Source organism: Pygocentrus nattereri, chromosome 24, assembly GCF_015220715.1.
Source record: "Pygocentrus nattereri isolate fPygNat1 chromosome 24, fPygNat1.pri, whole genome shotgun sequence".
NCBI classification, from domain to species: domain Eukaryota; kingdom Metazoa; phylum Chordata; class Actinopteri; order Characiformes; family Serrasalmidae; genus Pygocentrus; species Pygocentrus nattereri.
This window is the reverse complement of record NC_051234.1, coordinates 2,093,586-2,119,788: the sequence shown is the minus strand read 5'-3', so window position 1 is coordinate 2,119,788 and position 26,203 is coordinate 2,093,586. Positions and strand designations below refer to the sequence as shown.

Here is a 26,203-nt window from a genome sequence, read left to right as displayed (position 1 = left end):
TGGAACAGGAAGGGGCCGTCCCCAAACTGTTCCCACAAAGTTGGGAGCGTGAAATTGTCCAAAATCTCTTGGTGCTGAAGCTTTAAGAGTTCCTTTCACTGGAACTAAGGGGCCGAGCCCAACTCCTGAAAAACACCCCCACACCATGATCCCCCCTCCACCAAACTTTACACTCGGCACAATGCAGTCAAAGTACCGTCTCCTGGCAACCGCCAAACCCAGACTCGTCCATCAGATTGCCAGATGGAGAAGCGTGATTGGTCACTCCAGAGAACACGTCTCCACTGCTCTAGAGTCCAGTGGCGGCGCTTTACACCACTGCATTCCACGCTTTGCATTGCGCTTGGTGATGTAAGGCTTGGATGCAGCTGCTCGGCCATGGAAACCCATTCCATGAAGCTCTCTACGCTGTTCTTGAGCTGATCACTTAAGGCTTAATGTTCTTCCTCTTGGTCTTATGCATATGGACTGAGCAGTTTGAAAGTAATCAGGTGAATGAATGTTGTAAAATCATCCTGACTGGGGCTTTAGTGCAGTAGAGACTCAACAACACAGGCCAATTTGCTTTGACTACTCAGTTAACTGACAATAACAGCCTTACCCTTCAGACTAAACGACACCACAGTGACTTGTAAATGTTTGTGTGGCAGGTTCACCAGGCCGTGCTGAACTCCAGCTCAAGTCATCGCACGGTTCTCCTCATCACCCACCGGATGAGCGGAGTGGAGCTGGCTGATAATGTGGTCTTCCTGCGGGCTGGCGAGGTGTTGGAGCAGGGCAGCCATGCTGAGCTTCTGGAGAGGAACGGACCCTACGCTGAATTCGTACAGCAGCAGAACGTCAGCTTCTACCGCAAAACGGATGAAACAACGGACAGCGACTCCTCTTCCTGAAAGGCCTGGTGCATGTTTAACAAACCGCACAACCTGACAACAAGCAGAATCTTTGTTTGAATTGAAAATGCACTATACACTGAAATTTAGTACAAACGCGTCAGATTTGTGGTCTGATTCATGTGAGTTTTCATCCAGTCAAAAAAGAAGTTATTTGGATTTGTTTGATTTAAATGTGTGTATCAGTTGCACATGAATAAAATACATTACATGAGCGATTACTGCCAAAAGCAAGTAAACTTAGACAGCAATTTTGAGGCATTTGATTTATGTGCAACTGATGTTTGAATCAGGTCAATTCAAAGCACTGCGTACTGCATAACAGTAGTGCACATCTAAGTCTTTGTCTAATCCCAGAAACGTACTTCATGCAAGTATGTAAATGCATGCGCTTCAAGCTACACAGACAGTTCAGCACCATAGCCCTGTATAATCAATAGAATGCTCAAGCTGCGTTCTGAGCATGACAGCAAGGGGGCGCTATATTGGCAGCCAGGCGTGGCTGAGCAGCCCTGTTCTCGCAGCTTGCTTTCTCCTGGTCAATGCTCCTGGCGGACCAGCAGTTTGACAAGTTCCCTGCAGAACCGGTTTACTCGTATAAACATAAATATGATCTGCCTCCTCTTCATAAATAAAGCAGAACGCACTCGTCTGCTGTCCACATGTTTAGTTGCTGTGGCTTTTGGAGAAACATAAGATCCTGGACTGAGCTTCCCAAAAAGATCTTAGCTCAAAGACTATTCCTAAATGGTAGAGCGAGCATCATAGCGAACACTGTCTCTACCCAAATGATATTAACGCCAAGATGCTTTTGGGAATCTGGGCCCAGATTTGTCTTCTCTCATCCTCTTGAGTAGTTAAGTGATACTTTTTTAATCCCACAAACGGGGAAATTCCACCTCTACATTTACCCCATCCGTGAAGTGAAACTCCACATACACACTAGTGAACACACACACTAGGGGGCAGTGAGGACACTTGCCCGGAGCGGTGGGCAGCCCTATCCACGGCGCCCGGGGAGCAATTGGGGGTTAGGTGTCTTGCTCAAGGACACCTCAGTTATGATCAAACCAGCAACCTTCCGGTCACAGGGTCAGTTCCCTAACCTCCAGCCCACGACTGCCCCCGAAGAGTACTGAGTGTTTTAACTACCGCAGTAATGTAGGAACTCACATTAAGCTTGGGCATTGTGTTGGCTTGGCATGGTCATTTGATTTGCATATTTCAGTTAAGTATGTTTCTGGCCTAAGAATATTCCAAACAAGCTCATTCAAACATTCCCCCACTGCAGCCATTTAAAGGATTTTGGCGAAATGTCCAATTTACACACTTATCCGCTTAGTTTAGACGTATTTGATCAGCCAAAGACATGTTTGGTGTCCAGGTTTCTTAGTGTAGCGCTGGAGCTACAAGGCTAATGTTCCTCACAAAGACTAGAAGTCAATAGTCACCCAAATCTTTTTCTGTGAATATATCGGCAAAACTCCTCTCAGCCCACTCCAGCTGCATACAGGACTTCATTAGGAGCACTCAGACTTGTCGAGGTGGTTTAGAGCACAGCTTGACTTCAGCCAGCAGGTGACTCCCCCTCACATGGATGCTGGATCACGTTTATCATTTCTGTAGTATCTGTTGTCTGAAGTGCTGCCGGCTGCTTTCAGGAACAGCGAAGTTTTGCTCTAAACCACATCAAGTCTGTGGCCTCGATGATGCGGTTTGAACGAGAGCAGTTCTTATTACAACGTCAGAATGTGACTGCTGCGTCATTTAAGGTGGACTGAGAAGATACGAACAAGAAGCTGGCAAATATGAAGCCAACTTCAGCCTTGTCGCTCTCTGTGGTTCACATCTTCGGGGCAGTCGTGGGCTGAAGGTCAGGGAACCTGCCTTGCGACTGGAGGGTCGCTGGTTCGATCCCCTCGGCTGACGGGCCGTGACTGAAGTGCCAGTGAGCAAGACACCTGACCCCCAATTGCTGGCCCAATTGTGGATAGGGCTGCTCACTGCCCGTGTGTGTGTGTGTGTGTGTGTGTGTGTGTGTGTGTGTTCACTAGTCCGCATGTACATGGGTGTTTCACTGCACGGACGGGTTAAATGAGGAGGTCTAAGAATCTAAGCCTGTTTATATGTAACTTGCGGAGAGAATGCGCTGAGTATGCTGAGCCCAAACACCTTTATGTAGGTAACCATCCATCCATCCATCCATTTTCTAAGCCGGTTCTCCGTCAGGGTCGCGGGGGGGTGCTGGAGCCTATCCCAGCAGTCTTCGGGCGGAAGGCAGGACACACCCTGGATAGGTCGCCAGTCCATCACAGGGCAGACAGACAGACACAGACAGCCTGTAGGTAACCAGTCCCTTTAAAACAACCGAATAAACTTTTTTACCTGGCTGCTAAAAAGAGGTGATAAGCACACTTTCAGCGGGAGGAAATATCGGAAACTGCGTTTGGAAATATCGTGAGTACTGTATGACCCCAGATGCGCCAGCACAGAATTGTTGAAGGGATTCTGACTTGTTGTTCACCTTATTTAACTTTCCTACGTGTGCGTTTCTTTCAGGTTTTATGCTTTATGTTTTGAGATCTAGGATTTTTAAATTAGGTGTAAATATCACAATCATTTATTTGAGGAGACGGAAACAGTGGAAGAGCTTTTTCTTCCAGTATCTGCAGCACAGAAGAATGGCCACTTATAAACGGCCAGCCGTGAGACCACAAGCGTGCTCCTTAGTATTGAACCTGTTTGCTCTGCTCTAGGTCTAAATCTCCAGCTCTTTTCTCTTGTAAAGCACATTTAAATTTCCCATCGGCGCTGCAGCACGTCATATGAACCGTGAATGTTTTCTGTAATACTGACAGCCGCGGTGCTGCTGGGAAACCTGTTAGAGGCTGGTCAGAAATGCTGGCCATGCCTTAGATGCTCTACTTGCTTTTGCTCAGTCTGTAAGTTTCTCATAGATTGTTTCTCGGTTAGGATTTGCATATGAATTATGGGTCAGTGGCCAGAGAGATCTGTTGACCAGTGTTAACATGATATGTATTTATATACCAACAAACTAGAGAACTGGAGATTTAAAAGGCCTGCTTTGCTTCCATAACACAAAACATACAGAGACATGAAGTAACGTCCAAAATGTTTTGACTGTAGTTTATTTTTATGCTGTTTTATCAATAAAAATTCTCAACCCTGAGCAAGTCTGTTGTGTTATATTTCCACAAATGGCAACCTGGAACCTCCAGGTGGACTTTACAATAGATTTATGAGCACTGTTACAGTTTTACATACGTTCTAGCAAAAAAGCCAATCAGATCCTCATGTTAATGAGGTAATGAGTATTAATGAGCAAGTCTAATGAGCGAAGGCCTGTTAAGAGCCAAAATGAGCATTTCATGTCCACAATGAGTAAAAATCTCAATCATCGCACACCTTAGAGTTGTAGAGCTGTCATATTGGTGCGTTATGCTTGCAGTCTGTTACAGAACTACTGAAAACGTGGTGGACGAACCCTGTACCTGAGTTAAAGTAGATACTCAAGGTAAAATATTCCTCCAGTAAAAGTAGAAGTTCCTCCCTTTAGACCTCCACTTGAGTAAAAGTACTAAAGTATTTCCCTTCAAATGTACTTAAGTATAAAGTAAAAGTACTAAAAGAGGAATTCTGGCTCTGATGTCCTGTTATCATTTTTATAACCAGACTGGCTTCATGAACTCATTTCAGGTGAAAGTCCTCCAGCGTCTCTCTTGGTAAACCAGTCTTTTAATAGAACGTCATTAATTAGTGACGCTGACGTCTATTAAAATGATCAGAAGCACAAAACACTGAAGGTAAACAGTTTCCATCAGGGAGAACCGAGTGGCTCTGAAATCACTTTTTACACACAAGCAAAGTTTCAGTTTCAGATTTATTTACAACTTAGTTCCAAGTTTAAGTTGAATAAAAACTGGCTTTAAACTCAGGATCACAGATGAGCTCCTTTACTATGTTGATCTGTAGGCGTCTGTTCATAAACATAAACCAGCCCAAACTCATTTACTATAAAATGAAATGGTGTTTGTAGAAATTCAGAAAAAAGCCGCGTCAGTCTCGACTGCATATGTGGACATATTTCTATATTGAGCTCTATTTACACAAAGTTAGGTTAGTTCATCATTTATGTTGAACAGACTCTCCCAAAGTTTTACGCTGCTGCGCTGACGTTGAACCGCGTGCTGCACTGGGTCGGTCTGACCAACAGGTCAAAACCAGCTCTAAACAAAGTGACCGCTGGGCCCTGATTGGTGCTCTGGCTTTGCGCTTCTTTCGTTTTGACATGTGACGTTTTTATACACACAGAAACCAAAAGGAACGACAGATTTCTCAAAATGTAGGAGGAAAAAGTCGGATATTAGACTCTGAAATGTAGTGGAGTGAAAGGAAAGCTGCCGACAACCTGTGTGACGCATGAGCCTATCCCAAATGTGCATTTCTGAATGAGAAAAAAAGGTTCTTCAAAGGTTCTGTAGTAAAGGAAATGGTTTTATTTAGAATCATGAATTATATATTGAACCATTTCATGCTTAAATGAGGTTTTTTGCAAAACAGGGTTCTTAAATGCTCCCCAAAGAAACATAACACAACTCCTTCTCCATCAATCTGAAGAACCATTTAAGCTCTAAGTATTACGTGCTATATAGAACCGACCCAGTGGTTGCCTTTACTAAAGAACCCTTGAAGAACCATCTGTAGCCCCCACTTACCCTCCATGTCCACACATCACCGAAGTGTGGACTTGGAGCAGGGCCACAGGGCTTAGGCTGCTGTTAAGGGACAGGCCCATACAAGCACCACCCACACTGCCATGCCAGGATCACTGCTGGGTTGAATGGTCCACCACCCAGAGAGTAATGATATAGTGTGGCAGCAGCCCTGTGGTCAAATGACGCAATGAGCCAGAGGGCGACTCACTGCATATGCTACAGTCAGTCTGTCTTAGCTGTATAGTGGACCTCTATGCGCTAGGTGGAGCTCAAAATGTGGTCAGTGAGTGGAAACGTAAGACAGGTCCAGTAAAGAGAGTTTAAAGCCATTCACAGAGCAGCAAACGTCCTCACGATATCAAACACGAGCACTAGACCGCAGCACTGAGCTGAGACCCAGCTTCAATAGTCGTACACGGTGGGGGTGTTCGCACCTTGACGGGCAGCGATTTTAGCCAATGAGAAGCGGAGGTGGTAGGCGGGGCTGCGCTCTGATTGGCCGAAGCGGTGCCGCTATTAAAATGTGGCTTCTGTAGTCGTACACAGTGGGGGCGTTCTTGACGGGCAGCCATTTTAGCCAATGAGAAGCGAGGGTGGTAGGCGGGGCTGCGATCTGATTGGCCGAAGCCGTGCAGCTGTTTAAAATATGGCTTCTGTAATCGTACACAGTGGGGGCGTTCGCAACTTGACGGGCAGCGATTTTAGCCAATGAGAAGCGAGGGTGGTAGGCGGGGCTGCGATCTGATTGGCCGAAGCTGTGCCGCTGTTTAAAATGTGGCTTCTGTAATCGTACACAGTGAGGGCGTTCGCAACTTGACGGGCAGCGATTTTAGCCAATGAGAAGCGAGAATGGTAGGCGGGTCTGCGTTCTGATTGGCCGAAGCTGCGCCGCTATTTAAAATGTGGCTTCTGTAATCGTATACAGTGGGGGCGTTCGCACCTTGACGGGCAGCGATTTTAGCCAATGAAAAGCGAGGGTGGTAGGCGGGGCTGCGCTCTGATTGGCCGAAGCTGCGCCGCTATTTAAAATGTGGAGGGCGGAAAGCGAAAGGCGCCATTTGCCGTAGCGGAGCGACGGAGTGAAAACAGACAAAACCTGCAAACCGCAGCGCGGATTAAAGACCGGCCCCGGCCTTATGGAGGCGGCGGGCAAACCGTCTGTGGACAGGTAACGAATAATCGCGCTGTTTCTGACATAAGCGGCAAACAGTGCTGCTGGTAAAGCCCTCAGGACGCGGCTTGTTTTTATTAGACGTAGGTTTAGCATCGTTAGCTAACCTAGCTCGCTTCGCCAGCCGGTCCGAGTCCACTGCACCAACGGTACACACTCGGAGATAAAACGCTGTTGGGCGTTAAAATGTTGCGGGTTAGTTTAAGGGTGGCATTTCTTTGCGTGTTGGCTGGAGTTTTTCCTTAGAATTGTGTGTTTTTGCGTTGCTCGTTGTCTTCGAGATTTCGTTGTTATTCGAATTTTCCGTTCCACCTTAAATAGCGCAGCAGTTACAATTTGGCGCCCGCACAGGCGCCAGAACGTAGCGTTAACCGCTGCGCCGTTTAAGGTGGAACGGGGAATTCGATGAGAAGCCAGCTTCAGGGTCTGCTCACGACAACAGACAGGCTTCATCCTGATTGTAACGTGAAGGAAACCTCGTGAAGAGAGCCGTCGGGGAGGGTAGGCGTCAGGGGCGTCTTATGAAGAGAATGGTGAGGGTAATTTCCATGGGGGGAGCGTTTGGGACTCGGCAGTGAATCGGTGATCTGGCTGCTGCGGTGTTGTTTTTCTGCAGCTCTGTGTTGTGGGTGTAATCCGCGGATGCAGGCTGCAGTGTGGTAAACAGTCATTTCTTTTGGCGGGTAATAGCGTCCTAAGCCTCTCTAAAAGCCACCGTAGACCAGGCTGGCCAGCTACCCACATATCTGCGTTACAGGGCTGCATTTAATGCTGCTTTATTATCTTCAGCTTGGGCGGTATGGCAAAACCGTAATATCACGATACTTTCAGGACGGTTTTTATACGAGACGGTGCGTCGGTGTTTATTTTTTTCCCAGTCAAAGTACTGCCACATATTTATAAGTTTTAAAAAATCCAAGTACTCGTTCAGTATTTCACACAATGTCCTGCATTAAATCTTTTGAACAAGACTTTTTAATCAAACATGCAGTTGGGAAGTGATTTTTAAGAGCTGACAATGCTCAGACAAGCATTACGTGACGTATTGCAGTGTAATCTGTCAAGATAGTAAATATTGCCCAGTTTAAGAGTACATCCTTTCGTTTGTTATTACAAAGCCCCCCACGTGTGTAGCGTGGTAAGACAGCGGTGGAAGTGGGGATGTTGTCATGGCGACGTTTGATCTTTTCGTCTCCTCTGTTTACCTTGCATGTATATACGCTTTGAATCTGGGAGCTGGGCGCAGTGCGTGGCTTCGTTTGTAAGGAGGTACATCATGGGAAACTGTTTCTTCCAGCAATATGAGTGGCAGGCTGACGCACAGTGGCTAGGTGGGGCAGCTCCAGCTGTGGTCATCGGCTGAAGCCGATTTACGTAGAGGGTATGTGTTAGACTTGCTGATGAGGCCACCTCAGGTTATTTCCCTTGCAAAAGGTAATGGACCTCACTGAGGTCAGCTTCGCCAAGTTATTCAGTCAGATTTTGGCTTTCTAAATTATTGATGGCATTAGGGCGCTTTCTTTTCAAATACTGTTATTGAAAGCTTGGGTATGGGCACATACTGAGTGTGTGTGTGTGTGTGTGTGTGTGTGTGTACACAATACTGTGCGAAAGTCTGAGGCACCCAAAACTCATTTTCAAAAATCTGTTTATTTCTGTAGTTTGTGTTTATTTGCTGAGAAAAGTGTTAATATTTCAATAAACAAAATTTATAGAATATTAATTAATAATATATAATAAACAGTGATGTTCTGGATGTTGGTGTGTGTGTTGACCCATCTCCAAGCGTCTCCTCGAGGAAGTCCAGTATTATATGTAGTTATAAAGCAGCTCCTGGTTTGACCAATCAGTGCTCAGTAAATTGAGCTCATGATGTAATTGATGATATTAACGAGTCTCTGTGGCGGCTGTGAAGGTGTCCAGGAAAAATATGGACCCGAGAAATTCTTGTTACTGTTTATAGTTTTTCTGTTTATTTGAATTATGAATACGACTTTATTCTAATGTATATTGTGATAAACTCACTGCTGAGGTCAAATGTTTACACATTCGCTTAGACGCCTAAAACTCACACACATATAAAAATAACATAATAGCTGCTGTCGGAACAAAACCTCGTATCTCCAAAATGATGACTTTACAAGAGAAGGAAAAAACCTGCATTACTTTTAATGTAGGTCAATGGAACCAGATGTTTTTCCAGGTAATTTTGGGACGTTTCTTTTGGGCCATTCATCATGAAATTTACACACAATGTAAAAAAACTGGCATTTTTAAATGATATCAAGATACATGGCTTTGTTCCAATAATATATCCTACTTTTTTCTTGCTTTTCGTGTAGTCCCAATCGTTTGTGTGTTCTTTATGAGCCAAAACAATCATATTATATTTATAGATGACCTCTCTTTATCTCTCACAAATAAATAGGCTGTTTTTGTTACTGTGCCTTTGAGTCTGATGATTGTAGAGGATTCCTCTCCGATTGGCTGTAGTATGGGCTGTATGGACGGAGAACTGAACGGCAGAATTTGAAACCTGTTTATTTGCTACACCAGACTGTTATTTTTAAATAAAAAAGCTAGAAAACTGCTACGCATTGAAATTAATTTTAATCGAAGCTCTTCGGTTCAGACGAGCGTCTGTAAGTAGGCTATCGCGCTCAAACTACTCTAAAACTGCAGGAAGAGCCGCTCGCGCCTCACGCGGGGTGAGCGAGTGCGATTTCAGGACAGATTTGTTACAGGATGAATTATGTTCATCGATATTTTTTTCTCCCCTCCAGCGTCTAATCCGTCATCTTCACCTGGCATAAGCCTCGGTATTAATATGCTGTCTGAAATTTTAATTTTAATTCATTTTTTTTGATGATCTCTCGTGTCTAGATTTTGTTTGGCTGTGTTTTCAATCTTAATTACAATATTTAACCTTATTTTAAGACCACAGTGTCTGTACTGGTTAGAACTTCTCAGGCTTTGAGGCTTTTTTTTAAATCTTGGCTGATTTTTTAAAAATTTATTTATCTGACAAATAGACAGGCTTAATTTCTACCCAAATCCGGTTACTGTCAGTTTTAAATATTTGATCAAACCTGCGAACTGTAATCTGATTGCAAAGCATTTGGGGAGAGAAGAGTTCTTGTACTGACACTCACTGCCTCATTCTGCAGTCTGCTGTCCTGGGGCCATATGTGTAAAATATGTATGATCAGCTTCCCTGTCTGTGTTTTTTTTGTTTTTTTTTTTAGGGAAAGAACCTTCTTGAGTTTTCCATTCATATGTCTTACCATTGGCTGCAGTTTGGTGGCTGCTTTAGACAAGATAAGATGGTCCTTTTATTCCCACGACGGGGAAATTCTCAGTGTTACGGCAGCAAAGGACCGAAAAGAAGAGAAGTAACGAGAGAATTAACAAGCAAGTAATTAACGTTAAGTACTTAACAAGGTTTTCTACAGTTTACTTGTTACTCGGCGTTTGTCATTAGAGTTCTATTAAACACGGTCGTACGTCCCGTCACCAGAGTGGTCCTAGATCAGTTCTCCTAGCCTGTGTTTACGGCAACAGAGGACTTAATTTTTCGTTTTGGAAGTCTTAATTTTTAGCTCTAGTTTTCTAAGCGGGCTTCTGAGTTTGAAGGCTGTTAACTTCAGTGTTTCTCGTGGATTTTTTTCCTTTAAGCAGGGCGGTAAAGTCCGCAATGCTGCCAGAGCCTCATCAAATACACGTGCACTGAATTGTTTTTAAAAAGACCATTTGAACATTTATTTTTAGAAATTCAGTACTGATTCTGCAAATAGAATTCTAATGGAAGTTGTATCAATGCAGGAATGAATGTTTTGTAGTTCATTACTTGTCCAAAGAAAAATTGACGTTTCTGTAAAGAATGTTCTGTAGACAGTAGTTTCCTAAACCACCTTTGACTGTGTTTACATGCAGATTGTTGCCAATCCAACTGAGGTGTTTATTCTCACTCTATTCAACAATCTGATGGTAAATCTTTCTTTACATGCACACTATAAGTAATCCGATGCGAGATGACGCGCATGCATGGAGTAGCGCTTGGAGTAGATGTTACCTTGACAGTGAGCATCACTTGAGGTCCAGTCAGAGTGAGATGAGCAGCAGTGAGCAGTGATTGTGTTTTTAACTGCTTTAAAATGACGTCAGACTCAGGAAAACGTCCTTCACACGTCCTTATTAAAGAAGGCCGAGAGGAAGACGTCGTGCTCTGAGACGCATAAGCTGGACGTCCGTCCCACCGCCGTCTTTTAAAGATCAGAGCATGAACTTCGTCTCCTCTGCAGACCAGTTTCTGCTCCGCCGTGTCGAACGGTATGAACTCTCACTGTGACGCGACGCACAAGCAGAACGGACTGAAACTTTCCGATAGGGAATGTAATCGGATACAGGTGTTTACACGGATATTAACCTTCTACTTCACTGATTGTTTTGAGGATTACCCACCTCAAATCAGATAGAAGTTGTATTCCGAATGGCCTCAATCTGACGAGACTGTTCCAATTGAGATGTTAGTCAGATTATTGGGTTGCATGTAAACATGGATATTCTGTCTAATCGATCAGGTCAGGTCACAGATCTGACTGTGACATAATTGTTGACCTTAGATGGTGTGTTCAGCGTATTTCTCTATCTGCTGACGTCTGGGTTTCTGAGACACAACATTCTCGCCGTTGCACCATTACTCAAAATGGTGCAATAAAGAAACAACTTCCGGTAAGTTTGAGTTCTACTGATGGAAACGCATTGTTGGCCAGAGAAGTCAACAGAGAATGGCCAGACTGGTTTGGACTGACAACCTCTTTCTTCAATTGTGGTGAGAAGAAAAGCATCTCAGAGTGCACATCAAGTAAAACCATGAGGCGGAACAGCAGAAGATCTTGTCAAGTTTCACAAGTTTGCCAAGAACAGAAAGCTGCAGACGCAGTGGGCACAGGCTCACCACAACTGAACAGTTGAAGACTTTGGTGCCAACGGCATGAATGCATGGACAACCAGCCTTGTGCCAACAGTCCAGGCTGGTGGAGGTGGTGTAATGGTGTGGGAAATGTTTTCCCGGCACACTTTGGGCGTGATGATACAAATCCGTCGACGTTTAAAGGCCACAGCCTGTTGGCTATTGTTGCTGACCACATGCAGCCCTTTATGGACACAATTTACCATCTACTGATAGCTACTTCCAGCATGATGGTGCACAATGTCAGTTCCTCAAGGCTCAGAATTTTTTTATGGCTGAAGCAGATGAAAACACCTCCTGACTGCAAGTGGTCTTTTGACGTTTGACACGTACTGCAAGCTTTTCTCCTCAGTTTCTGTGTGTTGATCTGAGGATCTTCTCTTCCCTCATCAGGTCTCTGGGAGTGGGGCTGTCTTTGGTGGGTGGGATGGAGACCAGCATGCCCAGTTCGGGAAAGCGCATCCGCAAGCCTTCGCTTCTCTTCGAGGGTTTCGAGGGTCCGGCTCTGCCACACGCCCCTGCACCGGGACCGGCACTTCCACAGCAGCCCCCTGTCAAGGACCCCAGCCGGCAGGGCAGAGTGACCAACCAGCTCCGTTACCTCCAGAAGGTCGTGGTGAAGGCCCTCTGGCGCCATCACTTCGCCTGGCCCTTCCATGAGCCTGTGGACGCGGTCCGACTCAACCTGCCAGTGAGTGAGCAGGGCTGTTTTTGCTAGTAGCTATGGGGTTTCCAGTCTTTGGGGACCCTCAGCCAGTGCAGTTACAGCATTCGATTGCCTGGCTGAGGTCTTTGGAGGTGGAACAGAATGGAAAAAAAATCGACTGGCTGGGGGTCCCTTAGGACTGGACCTCCGACTATGGTTTACAGTTCTTTTTAAGTTCTCCACAGATCCTGCTGAGCTGCTGGCCCTGCTTTCTTTTGTAAAGTGTTTATGTATTTATTTAGACCGATGGGCTTATATGAGGTTATATTCACCGCGGGAGCATCGTCAGCGCCTATGAGTCGGTTAAAATTAGACTTTGTTTCGTAGGACTACCATAAGATCATCAAACAGCCCATGGATATGGGCACCATCAAGAAACGACTGGAGAACAACTACTACCGCAATGCCAGCGAGTGCATTCAGGATTTTAACACTATGTTCACCAACTGCTACATCTACAACAAGGTGAGAGCACTTAACCCCAACACTCAAGGTCTGCTGCACCAGAAACCATGGGGGTTGCTATGGAAACACTCTCTAGTGATTTATTCATTACACTGATGCAAGCGGTCCATGTTGTTTACAGTATGCATGAATTATTATTTAAGGAGCATTTGTCTGTCTGTAGGTTAATGGCATCTTTTTTTTTGGATGCCTAGAGCTGATTGGATTTACGTTCGTGTTTTGGGTTGGTGAGCGTGAGGAACTGAAACAATGCTGTTTATATTTCAGCCTACCGATGACATAGTGCTCATGGCCCAATCTCTGGAGAAAGTTTTCCTGCAGAAGGTTGCACAGATGCCCCCGCAGGAGATTGAGTTACCGCCTCCAGCCCCGAGAAGTAGAGGAGTTAAGGCCGGGAAAAGCCGGAGAGGCCGAGGTGAGTTATTAGGGGCAAGAGGTAGTTCTTCAAGAAGTACTCCAGCATCTTAAAACCTAATCCTGTCACGTCTGATTATCAAGCATTTTTTCAGAACATGTCACCAGAATTTTGGTGGGTCCCTGTTGGACAAAAATCCAAAGCATTTTGCAGTAATAAAACAGTCAATTGTTGCTTTTTGAGGCCAGCAGTGTTTTTTTTAGTCCTACAGTTCCAGTCACACTAGTAAATAATGTTGAGGGGATTTTTAGGGGTTCTGGTTTTTCACAGCATGGCTTTAACAGCGCTCATGTTAAAAGCTGCGGTTGTGGTTGTGAGTAATGTTTTCTAAAATAGTTACTGTCTGTAAAAAAAATGAAGTTTGTGCCTGAAGTTGGTGGAAACTAACACAATCGACAGACATCACATCCTTCTCGGCTCCGTTACCCCCTCCCCTCCCTTTTTTAGCCATACCTTTCCCCCCTTTTTTGGTAAAATAAGGAATCTGTGTATTTTAAGCTGTTGCAGTAGTGGTGGTAACGTTCATGTGGGTGGGTGAACATGTGGGGGGGGTTAAATTGGTCTAATGCTTTGTTAAAATAGCAGAAAAAAACCGAAAAATCTGGGCCAGGGGCACCAGCAAATGTGTAATGACAGCTTTCGACATGTCTGCGACTGGGCAGTAGTGTCGGCTCCTCTCTTTTAAATAAGTACACTCTGCTGCTAATGTCAAAGATTTCTTCTCTCTCTCTCTTTTCCAGGAGGAAGTGTCACTGTAGCCCAGCAAGTCCAAGCTATCTCCCAGTCCGCCTACTCGCCGTCCTCTCCAGACACTCCAGACTCCAGCTTTTCTGGGTCTCCCCATATGATGCTCAGCAAACCCGCGCCGCCTCCGACCCTCATGACTTTGCCTCCCACACAGCCCACTGCTAAGGTACTGTGTGGAGTTGAACCATATTCTGCGGATATATTTGAACACACTCTTATCACGGTGTAGAAAAGGGTTTGGTCATTTCTCAGCGATGAAATGCCAGGATGTGATGTAAAATAGGGCTGGGTGTTAACGTGCATGGTTTTATCATGAAATGGATCTTATGCCATCATCAAGCCCTTGTGTAATGTTATAATACAGATCATCAGGGTTGCACAATAATGTTTGTCTCTGTTTTTGTTGTTTTACTTTTTAAGAATAATTTGAAAACTCCAGGTATCATTAACATTTCACAGAAATGGTCCAAAATTGCTTGGAAGAAAATCTTTATACAGTAACTTCCATTGCAAAGGTTTTTTTTTTTAAATAATATTTTTCTTTCTTCGGTAAAGTTACCGTTTTGGATATGGGAGACATTTCGGTCCAATAGCAGTAAAGTATTCCTTTGTCTGTGGATTTCTAATAAATGGAAAATTAAATTAAAGTGCAGAAACTTTAAGGCAGGTCTACTGTTACGTGCTGCGACCTCTTCAGTTCTCCCTTTTTTATTTCTTTATTATTCTACAATAATAAATGAGCACGTTTCTGATTGGCTGAAGGGGTGGGTGCCCAGTCTGTGAAGGTTTGGATGCCCCTGGTCAGACTACATGTTTTGCTAAATAAGTTAATACATCCTCTACAGAGAACACACTTCTGCACATTTTAGTGCACCAATACTTTTTTTTAAAATACTGGTTTTATATTTTGTGCTCATTTTCAAATATGTTAAGCTTGGCAAGTAAGTAGAAGCTGTGCACTAAACTTTGCATGAAAAAATGCTCTTTTTAAGTTTGTTCCCTGTGGAGGATGTCCGCTTATTTTAACTTGGAAAATCGATAAAATGTGGAATTTGAGAAGGTTTTATTAATATGTGAACATGTTTAATTTCAAATTGCCAGCTTATTTTCCAAAGTGGTTTCATTAACATGACTCTCCTCTCATGCCTCACAGAAGAAAGGGGTGAAGCGCAAAGCGGACACCACCACCCCCACCACCATGGGTTTTCCTATGGCGTCTGTTGGGCGTGTCGGGGGCATGGGTAAAGGCCGTGGGGGTGCAGCCGTAGGTCTGCCCATATCCCTCTCGCCCATGCCCCTGGACTGCGTGCCCAGCCTGGTGCGTGGGGTAGGGACGAACGAGCCCGTTCACCTGCAGCCCGTTATGGGCCGAGCCCTGAACCGCCGGCCCATCAAACCCCCACGTAAGGACCTGCCGGATTCGGTGCGTCCCAGCCAGCCATCACGGCGAGGAAAGCTGAGCCGGCAACTGCGTTACTGCAGCGGCATCCTCAAAGAGCTGCTGTCCAAGAAACATGCCGGCTACGCCTGGCCCTTTTACAAACCTGTGGACGCATCAGTGCTTGGCCTGCATGACTACCACCACATCATCAAACACCCCATGGACCTCAGCACCATCAAGGTCAGTCCACGCCGCTCGTCTTGATGTGCACGTGGGGTCATCAGTAGTTTCTATGGACAGCGATTAACAGTCAGGCGATTTAAACATCCAAAAACAAAGTGTCTTCTGCTTCTCAGTACGCCCAAAATAATTGTCTCATGTTTTCGTTTGGCCTGTAATGCTGTCTTGTATCAGCTCTGGTAAGCTGTCTGGGCTTAGAGTCTTCTCTAGCAGTGTGAGGTACATCTTAAACAGGTTGTCTTGTTTAAGCTGTTAAAAGTGGTGCAGCAGCTTTTCCAACAGAAAGGCTTCACCAAACATGACCCGAGGCTTGCCTACTATTAAGGGAACCATGGAGATATCGTGGTTTCAGATCAGTCCTTTGCCGTCGTAATGTGTAGATATTCCAGCGTATCCTGTGGAAATGGAGTTTTTCCCTAGCATTTACTTTACTGCACAGCAAGACTGTTGTTTCTCCTCCAGTGTACAACTTCCAGCATTTAAAAGGTTAAAAATGACAGAAAAGTTTGAATTTATGTGAGCAGTGTTGTCTAGTTCGTTAACTTAAATCAGCCAGAAGTATTACAGACGTCCGGTAGTAACACCCCCCCCCCCCGCCCCCCCCCCCCCCCCCTCCCCCCTACCTCGCCATGGAAGTCTTCTCATGTGTAAATAGTGCACTTTTCTCCTTGCTCCGTCTCAGAGGAAGATGGATGAGCGGGAATACAGGGACGCACAGGAGTTCAGCGCTGATGTCCGACTCATGTTCTCCAACTGCTACAAGTACAACCCCCCGGAGCATGATGTGGTTGCCATGGCACGCAAACTACAGGTAACCCAGGCACATGGCTGTAAACAGGTAGCGTTGTTTCATGTGCCCTCATCTGGTGTATAGCTGTAAGTGCAGTTATGTTATGATATTGCGTGTATGTAGTTACGTATTTATAGCTGACTCATCATTTTTTGATTCCTGTAATAATGCATTTATTCAGCAGGTGATTTCAGGAAAGGCTTATGAAAGAAGTTTGTGTTAGAGCTGAGAAAATATATATAAAAATATATAAACTCCCTTTCAGGACGTGTTCGAGTTCCGTTTCGCCAAGATGCCAGACGAAGTTCTGGAAGACGATGAAGAAGATTTGGTTCCTGCATCTTTAGGCCATAACATGGGCATTATGGGAATGCACCACTCCTCCTCCTCATCTTCTTCCTCGTCTTCCTCCTCCTCCTCCTCGTCATCGTCACCTTCCTCTTCATCAGAGAGCGAACCAACCAGCGAGAGTGAGGCAAACAGCGAGAGCAGCCCGAGCTCGGACAGTGAAGAGGAGAGAGCCCAGCGCCTGGCCCAGCTGCAGGACCAGGTGTGCACTCAGGTAAGGCTCATGCTCAGACAAGTGCTCCTGTATGGCGTATCCAATATAGGTGAAAGTACTCGGAGATTGGAGGAAATGAAGTGGTGCAGCAATTCGTTTTGATTTCATAGCACAGAACCCGTCTTTGTTATTGGAGCAAGAAGGCCATTCTCAGTCTAGCAGTGACACTGATGTGTTTTTAAACTCCAGCAGCACTGCTGTGTTTGATCCACTCAGACCAGCGCAACACACACCACCACCACATCAGTCTCACTGCAGTGCTGAGAATGACCCACCACCCAAATAGGGTCTGCGGTGGTGGTACTGACCCTTGAAGAGCGAAGTATACAGAGAAAGTGATGGACTGCCATCGATACATAGAAATACATAGTGCACTTATGGTAAATGGAGCTGGTTTAAAAACACACACACAACTGAAAAGTGAGGCTACTTAAAGTGGATGTCAATATATATAAAATATGTGTGTACATACACTCGCTGGCCACTTTATTAGGTACCCCTTGCTAGTAAAAGGTTGGACAGACTTTCAACAAGGTGTTGGAAACGTTCCTCAGAGATTCTGGTTGGGTATTTGAGTTCCTGCTGCCTTTCTATCATCTGGAACCAGTCTGCCCATTCTCCTCTGACCTCTCACATCAACAAGGCATTTTCGTCCACACATCTGACCGCTCACTGGATATTTCCTCTTTTTCGGACCGTTCTCTGTAAACCCTAGAGATGGTTGTGTGTGAAAATCCCAGCAGATCAGCAGTTTCTGAAATACTCAGACCTGCCCGTCTGGCACCAACAACCACGCCACGTTCAAAGCCCCTTAAATCCCCTTTCTTCCCCGTTCTGATGCTCGGTCTGCACTTCAGCAGGTCGTCTTGACCACCTCTACACGCCTAAATGCCCTGAGTTGCAGCCGTGTGATTGGCTGATTAGCTATTTGTGTTACCAAGCAACTGAACCGGTCAGTGTACATTTCAAATGATTTAAGTGTGTCATTTCTTGCTATAATTAAAATGTGATTTTTAGCAGCTCATGTTCTCCATGGCACCATATTAGAGTGGCCAGTCTGCAGCTTATTTAAGATAAACTCAAGATGTTTTGTGTAATTGACCACAGCTCCTTATGGTAAAAGTGCTGCGTTAGCTGGTTGAACCATCTGCGCATCAGGTGTTGAAATGTATGCCATCTTTCTGTCGCAGTTAAGGGCGGTGCATGAGCAGTTGGCAGCGCTGTCGTCTGCTCCCATCGTCAAGCCCAAGAGGAAGCGAGAGAAGAAGAAGGATAAGAAGAAGAAGAAAAAGCAGGAGAAGCGCAGGGGCAGCCGGAGTGCGCCAAGCAATGAGAGAGAGAGGGAGAAACCAACCAAACCTGCCAAAAGCAAGTCCAGCAGGGCGGCGCCCTCGTCCACTCAGAGCAAAAGATGCCCCACCAAGAAGAACAGCAAGAGCAACAAGTAAGAGGAACATGTTTGTGTTTCGGCTGTTTACTTCTTTTACAGTGAGCTTGTTATGGCTGGGCAGTATAAGATAAATCATTATAGGAGACGATATGCTTTTCTGAACATATTGCCCATAGTTGTTGACACTGACCCTGAGGGAGTGTGTGTGTGTGTGTGTGTGTGTGTGTGTGTGTGTGTGTGTGTGTGTGTGTGTGTGTGTGCGCGCGCGCTGACACTGAGTATTGAATTCTTTTTTTTCCGGCACATACGTTTCCATGTATATATCCTTTCATACACCTTGTGATCTATACCTCTCCGTCTTTTTACTCTTAAAAAAAATAAAAATAAATAAATTCATTAAAAAAAAAAAAAAAAATATATATATATATATATATATATATATATATATATATATATATATATATATATATATATATTGTTTTCCTTCTTTTTGACAATCTATAAAATTAAATAACTACATTCAGTAAAACCTGAGAAGGTGCCTTGGGGTAAAAAATAAAGGGGTCAGGTAAGAAAGAGGTGGGGGCTGTACTCACATTATATCTCTGCAAACTCTGGTCTTACAGCCTTTATATATTTAACCCATTTTAACCAGAATTTTACTAATTTTATCACCTGCAGTCTAATAGGAAAAGTGACTTTTTCCATTAGATATATTTTATTGACCAGGTTCATCCAGTCACTGTGTAGGGTGGTCAGGAGACGGCCGCTTCCTTATAATTTTTTTTTTTACTTGCAATTAATAGAATATCCCACAAATATTTCTCCGATCTTGCCACATCGAAACCCAGCACACCTAGAAAAAGTGTATCAAATTTACAGGGAGATTCTAAAGGAATAGTCGAGTGTAACAGCACAGCACGGTAATTAATAAAAATCATTGTCTTCTGTTTCTGATAGTTTATTATAAATGTAGCGCTGCTGTTTGTTTTTTTGTTTTTTTTTTCCCCTCTGTTTCATCTGATCGGATGTCTGAAAAAATAAATATTAGGACACGTTTCACGAGAATGCACTATTATACTTTTGCCATATCACTCTCCTCTAGCAGGAGTGCTTTAGCTATAACTTGGCGAGCGTTAATGGTAAGCAGGCCCACGTATTAACTTGATGGGTGTTGTTTTGTGAGCTATGGCTGTTGCTATAACCATATAATAAAGCATGTTTAGTTAGAGTCGTTTTTTGAGGCGTTAATTGATCTGAACGATCCTGGTGTGCTTGGTGTCCGTAATTTTCCTCATATTTTAGCGCTGGAGCTGCAAGGGTAACATTACTAAGAAAAACTAAGGCAGTAAACAGAAATCTGTAGGTTTGTTCATAAAGCCCAGCATCCAGGTCTTCATTAAGTCATGGGGCAGTCGTGGGCTGGAGGTCAGGGAACCGGCCCTGTGACCGGAAGGTAGCCGGTTCGATCCCCTCGGCTGACGGTCCATGACTGAAGTGTCCTTGAGCAAGACACCTAACCCCCAACTGCTCCCCAGGCGCTGCGGATAGGGCTGCCCACCGCTCCGGGCAAGTGTGCTCACTGCCCCCGTGTGTGTGTGTGTGTGTGTGTGTGTGTGTGTGTGTGTGTGTGTGTGTGTGTGTGTGTGTGTGTGTGTGTGTGCTAATATGGGTCACTTAATCCTAATAGTCTTAACTCATGCACATGTGTGGACATGGTTCACAACACAGTGTGACGTGCTGTAAACAATAAGCACCTCTATAAAATTTCCAGATTAGCTGTTATTCACCAAAAGAAGCAGAAGTTGCTCAACACTTATACATTTTTGTTTATATTTCATCTTCCCTGTGCCGTAAACCACATCTTTAAACTTTAAGACCAGGGGAGTGTTTCAAAAGCAGTATTTCTGAGTTTAGCCCAATAACCCAGTGTTGAACCTGCCAAATAGGAAAGGAGCTGAGGGGTATTGCCATTGCATAATCCTCATATTTGGGCTTAAGTTCTCTGGCTAACTGGGAAATCTTGCTTTGTGAAATACCCCCTTGATGTGGGTATTGGACGAAGGTGCTGTGGACGTTGTCTGAGAGTCTCCTCAGTCTAGACCAAGGTTAAAAACAGTCTTTCGAGCAGCGTCTGCTTTTTTCAAAAAAAAATTTTTTCTTGTTTTTCTTTGGCTTCCGTATACAACGGTGCACTGTTTACAGCCTTGACATGACTGACGTCAAATCACAGCAGCCCAATCCCGAACTCTATTAATATGGCACACTATATTTGGCAGCTTAATGGATGTGCTTTTGTGGTCCTGTCACAGCCGCACTGCTATTACCAAGACAGTTGCTCTTCTTGCCGCCTGCACATTTATATTTAAAATAGCAGCGGTGGCCAGACTTAGTTTAATTATAGTGAAATAATTTAATCATACTAACTGAGCTGCGTTTGTCACAGTGCTACTTGATGTTCCTATGGAAACCTTTTGAAAGTCCATACCAGCTCAGGTTTTGTCATTTTGCAGAAACGTTGTCAAAGTATTAGTGCCTGTGAGCGTAATTACAGCGTAGGTGCAGCCTGCACCAAGTAATAATAGTAGCTTTAATTTATAATAATAGCTTTTATTTATGTAGTGCCTTTCCCAAGTTTCAGGCAATAAAATCAGTCACAAAGAACACGTTGGAACATAGAAATAAAACGGCGGAAAGTACAAAAGGTGCTAGGATAACAGACGTAAACATGCAAGCAGAGGAAAGCAATAGAAACACGCGACACAACGTACGGTAGCGAATAGACACACGGCGTGTTCTTTGGCCTTGTTTGCTTTTGCCAATCTACTATTTTCTTCTCTCCATCTCCTAGGACCACCAAGAAATCCTCTGCTGCTGTGCCTCGTTTTTCTCCAGCCACGGCCACCGTGTCTCATTACGACTCGGAGGAGGAAGAGGATGTTCTGCCCATGAGCTATGATGCCAAACGGCAGCTCAGCCTGGACATCAACAAGCTCCCAGGTGAAAAGCTGGGTCGCGTTGTTCACATCATTCAGTCCCGTGAGCCGTCACTGCGTGATACAAACCCTGAGGAGATCGAGATCGACTTCGAAACGCTGAAACCATCCACGCTGCGCGAGTTGGAGCGATACGTCATGACCTGCCTGCGCAAAAAGCCGAGGAAACCCTATGGTGAGCCTGCGAAACGCAACCCTCTCAGCTCTTTAAATCACTACATTGGGAGTTCTTTCCTCCTTTTTATTGTGTTTTTAATTTATTTTTTTTATTAGTTGTAAAAAAATCACTGGGCGCTCTATATTGAAGTTAGATATTAATTGATAAATGTTTAAAAAGAGAGTGATTATTAATTCAGATTATCTTCAGTATGTTGTAGGTCTTTGTGGAAGCAGGAATAGCTCCTGGATTTAGGTTAGAATGAGTGGAGGCGGTAGAAGAGAATTTAATTTATAGACTCATGTTAAAGCCTGTAAATATATCAAGATATCTGATATCTTGTCATGAATTTATTTATTTACACCGAAATGGTTGTTCAGAGTGACGTTGTCTTCATTAGCTCAGAGTTATTTGAGTCAGCTTTCGATTTATGCTTATATAATAAAAGTTTTTACTCTTTTTGTGTGTATAGTGGCGAAGAAGGCTGGTGGTGGGAAGTCTCGTGAAGAGCTGGCTTTAGAGAAGAGAAGGGAGCTAGAAAGGAGGCTTCAGGATGTTAGTGGCCAACTTAACTCGGTCAAGAAGCCCCAGAAACCCAAAGGTGAGAAATGCACCCATTCTCTGTGTCCAGAGGTGCCCGATACCGGCACTAGATTACTTTGGCTTCAGGGATAATGAGCATTGTGGATCTCCAGCACATGGGAACAGAGCAAAAGTCTGGAGTTACTGAGGAGCACTTAGGAGTGGTTTTGGGGGGGGGGAATGAACAAGGACACAGTGTTAATGATGCAAAGCTCCAGATAAGTAGTAACAGTGCCCTTGTGTGGATGTTCAGCTTGCAAAATGTGGACAAGATAAAACCAGTAGTGGAATATATACAATAATATGGAATTTAAAAAACGCAATTTAAATTTTGGCCAAAAAAGGGTCATATACGTCATCGGATGTTATTATAATCGATTATAATTGATCGCACCATTTAAAAATGATTGTATTTAAATTACCACCCACACATTATTGCTTCACAGTTTGTTTTTACACCACTTTCATCATCAGACCCAGTTTTGAATGTGCTGAGATTTGACCAGTCAATCTGATGTATTTGCTGAGGTTAAAATGTGTGTCTTTCCCTCTCTCTCTCTCTCTCTCTCTCTCTCTCTCTCTCTCTCTCTCTCTCTCTCTCTCTCTCTCTCTCTGTCTGTCTGTCTGTCTGTCTGTCCCTCTGTCTGTCTCTCTCTCTCTCTCTCTCTCTCTCTCTCTCTCTCTCTCTCTCTCTCTCTCTCTCTCTCTCTGTCCCTCTGTCTCTCTCTCTCTCTCTCTCTCTCTCTCTCTCTCTCTCTCTCTCTCTCTCTCTCTCTCTCTCTCTGTCTGTCTGTCTGTCTGTCTGTCTGTCTGTCCCTCTGTCCCTCTCTCTCTCTCTCTCTCTCGCTCTCGCTCTCGCTCTCGCTCTCTGTCTCTCTCTCTGTCCCTCTCAGTGGAGAAAGCCAGCGGTGTGGAGCAGCATGCAGTGCCTGCTCGACTCAGCGCCAGCAGCTCCAGCTCTGACTCATCCTCCTCGTCCTCCTCTTCGTCCTCCTCCTCCTCAGACACCAGTGACTCTGACTCAAGGTGATCAGTCACTCAGAAAGAGAGCGAACTCGGCCTTACGGGAGCTCCAGGCCCTACAGACTGAACTGTGGAAAATTCTGGCACAGTGGGCCTTTTGTAGGGTGGTCCAGAGATGGAGGGATAGAAAAAGGGGAAAAAGAGGAGGGAAGAGACATTCCACTTCATTAAGTTTTTCCACAGTAGACACAGTGATGTAACGGCTGCAGATCCCCGACAACAATGTGTTTTTGTGATTCGTTTGTAAAAAAGAAAAAGAAAAACGACAACAAACTTGTACATAATGTATTGGATTAATTTTTTCTTTTATAAAGAAGACTTTTATAAAAAAACGCCCATAGTGGGAGACTTTAAATGGGATGACATGGACATAGAAGCTGCGCTGCTGTCTTTAGTTGGTAATATGAGTTGTTTTTGTTTGCATTCTGTGTGGATTTAGTGCTTTGTTTGAAATCCTGGTCCCTCTGAACCCCAGCGTTTGGTGCTTGCCTCCTGAAGCCAGCAAAGCAGTGATGATTTGTAATGTCCTTTTAAAGGAGTTTTCCAGAGTTTTTAAATCTAATCTATGTTATATCTCCTACCACGTGTAGATCCCTGCACTGTAAAAGAACAGAAAAACCGCTTTTCACATATAAGGCAGAGCTGAGCGATGCGGCGAAAATATATCACGGAACGGGCTTGAAGCATCGCGAGAAGTCGTTATCTTCATCGGTTCATTGGTTTATTTTAAACTCCTACGTTGGGGCAAAGTAGGGCTACATTTAAAATACTATCAAAAACTATGAATCCGGGCGTTTTTGAACATTTCACGTACTGCGCTGCGCTACATCTAGTTAAACCGGACTAATTATGCGCTCTAATCAAAAATGCAGGTGGAAAGCGTTTAGGTGCTGGTGGTATCCACAGTGTCCTCAGAAAAGCTTACGTAATTCATCACGATAACGACAAATATCATCATATTGCCAAGCCTTAGAAGGTTTTGGGTAGTTGCTGATTTCCATTAATAAACCTTTTAAATGCATGACTAACACTAAATCTTACATTATCTATCTGTTTAAGTGGTAGGATGAGACGGACATAAGAGAGAAGCTGCTTTTCTGACGTTTTATCCATTTTTGAACATTGGAACAACACAGCGGAAAGTAGTTCCAGTTACTTTCGCTTTCCTTAAGGTTTCGTGGTATCTGCAGTGATCAGGCGAGGAGCTTTATTCTGATAATAAACCACCTGGAAACAGGAGCGAGTTCTAAAGGTTTATAGCTCAAATACACATTTTGCATAAACGTTTGTTTACAAATTTCTGCCCACTCGCTTCTATTATAAGCCTGTTTCGAGTCAGTAGGTATTTTCGAAATACAGGGACGTTTAAAATTTCTGGTACACTACAGACTTCGTATACAGATTAGGCTGAAAAACGCTGGAGAATTCCTTTTATTCCTTTTAGGACTGGGTGCTTCTTGAGGTGAGCGGTTCGGAGGCTGTACAAAGAGAGTACGTATCAGTAAACGAGAGATATCACCGAATATCTGAATGCGGGAGGAAAGCTCACGGCCTTCTGCTGGTCTGCCCACTTTGCTCCGTCAGAGTTGGGGCTTCTTGAATTGCTTTCCGTGTGTAGAGGCCAACCAAAGGGAGAAATGGCTGTTGTAAACCTTGGATGGTTTAAAATAGCCAGATTTCGGCGGTCCAGTTAGTGTGCTGCAGCTATTGCAGTGACCAGTAGTCTGTTAATAAAAGTAGATCCCGTAACTTCTTTTTGTTCTTTTTTTTATGTGTTGGAGTTCATTTGTTTGATTGTTTTTACATCATTAAATATGAATGTGTCCTCCCAAGTTTTGGACCTTTCAAAAGATCGGCCTCGAGCCAAAGTTCATTACATTCCTCCGTTAATTTCCTTCCCTTACGCAGCAGACAAATGAGGTGCGTCCATCCATAATTTCTAACGAGGCCCACATTATCAGTGCAGGCTGGAATGACCTCAGTTGTGTAATGCTCACTGTGTCTGTGCTATCTGTCGTTCAATATTAGCAATAGTCTTTGGGTGAGGTACTGCTTTAAGGGGTGAATTCAAAACTTGAGTATTTCCGAAAGGGAAATGACACGATGTACTACTCTAACATTGTCAGGTGGGCTTTTTTAAGTTGGTTTGGTGCTTTTGGGGAGGGGGAAAAAACAGCTAGTGCATTAAGAGCAACAGCGTGATCTTTTATTATCTATTCACTGTATATAATGTCAGCCGAACGTGATTCTACTTTTTCTTTCTTCTGCTTCATTTGTAAGAAATGTCTCTTTTTTGCCCCCAGTGTAAAGCATATCGACGGTTTCTCGTGACCCATGTAAGCTGCACAGATGCAACATTCCGTTACTGCTATATTTATATTATACCCTTCGAATTGTTTGGTTTTACTTGGGTGCAAATACACGTATACCAACTTCACAGATATGGTGGGTTTTTTTTCATGCTGTTTGTTGCTTTCAGCATTGTTTATTTTCCAATCTACACAACAAAAATATACAGACACACTCAAAGAACACTATATTTCCAAAAGTATTCGCTCATCCATTCAAATCAGCGAATTCAGGTGTTCCAGTCACTTCCGTGGCCACAGGTGTGTAAAGCCGAGCCCCTCGGCCTGCAGACTGCTTCTACAGACATTAGTGAAAGAATGGGTCGCTCTCAGGAGCTCAGTGGATTCCAGCATGCAGCTGCTCGGCCATGGAAACCCATTCCATGAAGCTCTCTACGCTGTTCTTGAGCTGATCTGAAGGCCACATGAAGTCTGGAGGTCTGTAGTGATTGACTCTGCAGAAAGTCGGTGACCTCTGCGCTCTATGCCCCTCAGCATCCGCTGACCCCGCTCATTTTACGTGGCCGACCACTTCGTGGCTGAGCTGCTGTCGTTCCCAATCGCTTCCACTTTGTTATAATCCCACTGACAGTGGACTGTGGAATATTTAGTAGGGAGGAAATTTCACG

The 26,203-nt window shown here is 44.3% G+C and overlaps 2 protein-coding genes across 6 annotated transcripts in view; both read left to right on the top strand.

The window, feature by feature from the left end:
• Positions 1-1,873, top strand: part of tap1 (transporter 1, ATP-binding cassette, sub-family B (MDR/TAP)) — a 34,412-nt gene extending 32,539 nt beyond the window's left edge. For all 4 annotated transcript variants that reach the window (XM_017717611.2, XM_037534037.1, XM_017717613.2 and 1 more), the window contains one exon: positions 651-1,873. In XM_017717611.2, coding sequence (XP_017573100.1) covers positions 651-893 — 243 coding nt within the window. In that variant the 3' untranslated portion in view covers positions 894-1,873. The remainder of the gene's footprint in view (positions 1-650) is intronic.
• A 4,806-nt stretch (positions 1,874-6,679) lies between these two features.
• Positions 6,680-25,663, top strand: brd2b (bromodomain containing 2b). Of its 2 annotated transcripts, XM_037534138.1 has the most exons (12): positions 6,680-6,797; positions 12,166-12,463; positions 12,806-12,943; positions 13,211-13,358; positions 14,099-14,271; positions 15,259-15,726; positions 16,409-16,537; positions 16,782-17,078; positions 18,269-18,522; positions 21,320-21,639; positions 22,094-22,222; positions 23,097-25,663. In XM_037534138.1, the coding sequence occupies exons 1-12, from the start codon at positions 6,766-6,768 to the stop codon at positions 23,231-23,233; spliced, it is 2,523 nt and encodes an 840-aa protein (XP_037390035.1). In that variant the 5' UTR covers positions 6,680-6,765; the 3' UTR covers positions 23,234-25,663. The 2 variants fall into 2 exon arrangements, with proteins under 2 accessions (XP_037390035.1, XP_037390033.1); XM_037534136.1 differs by lacking the exon at positions 6,680-6,797 and having other exon boundaries at positions 15,262-15,726.
• The last annotated feature ends 540 nt before the right edge of the window (positions 25,664-26,203 follow it).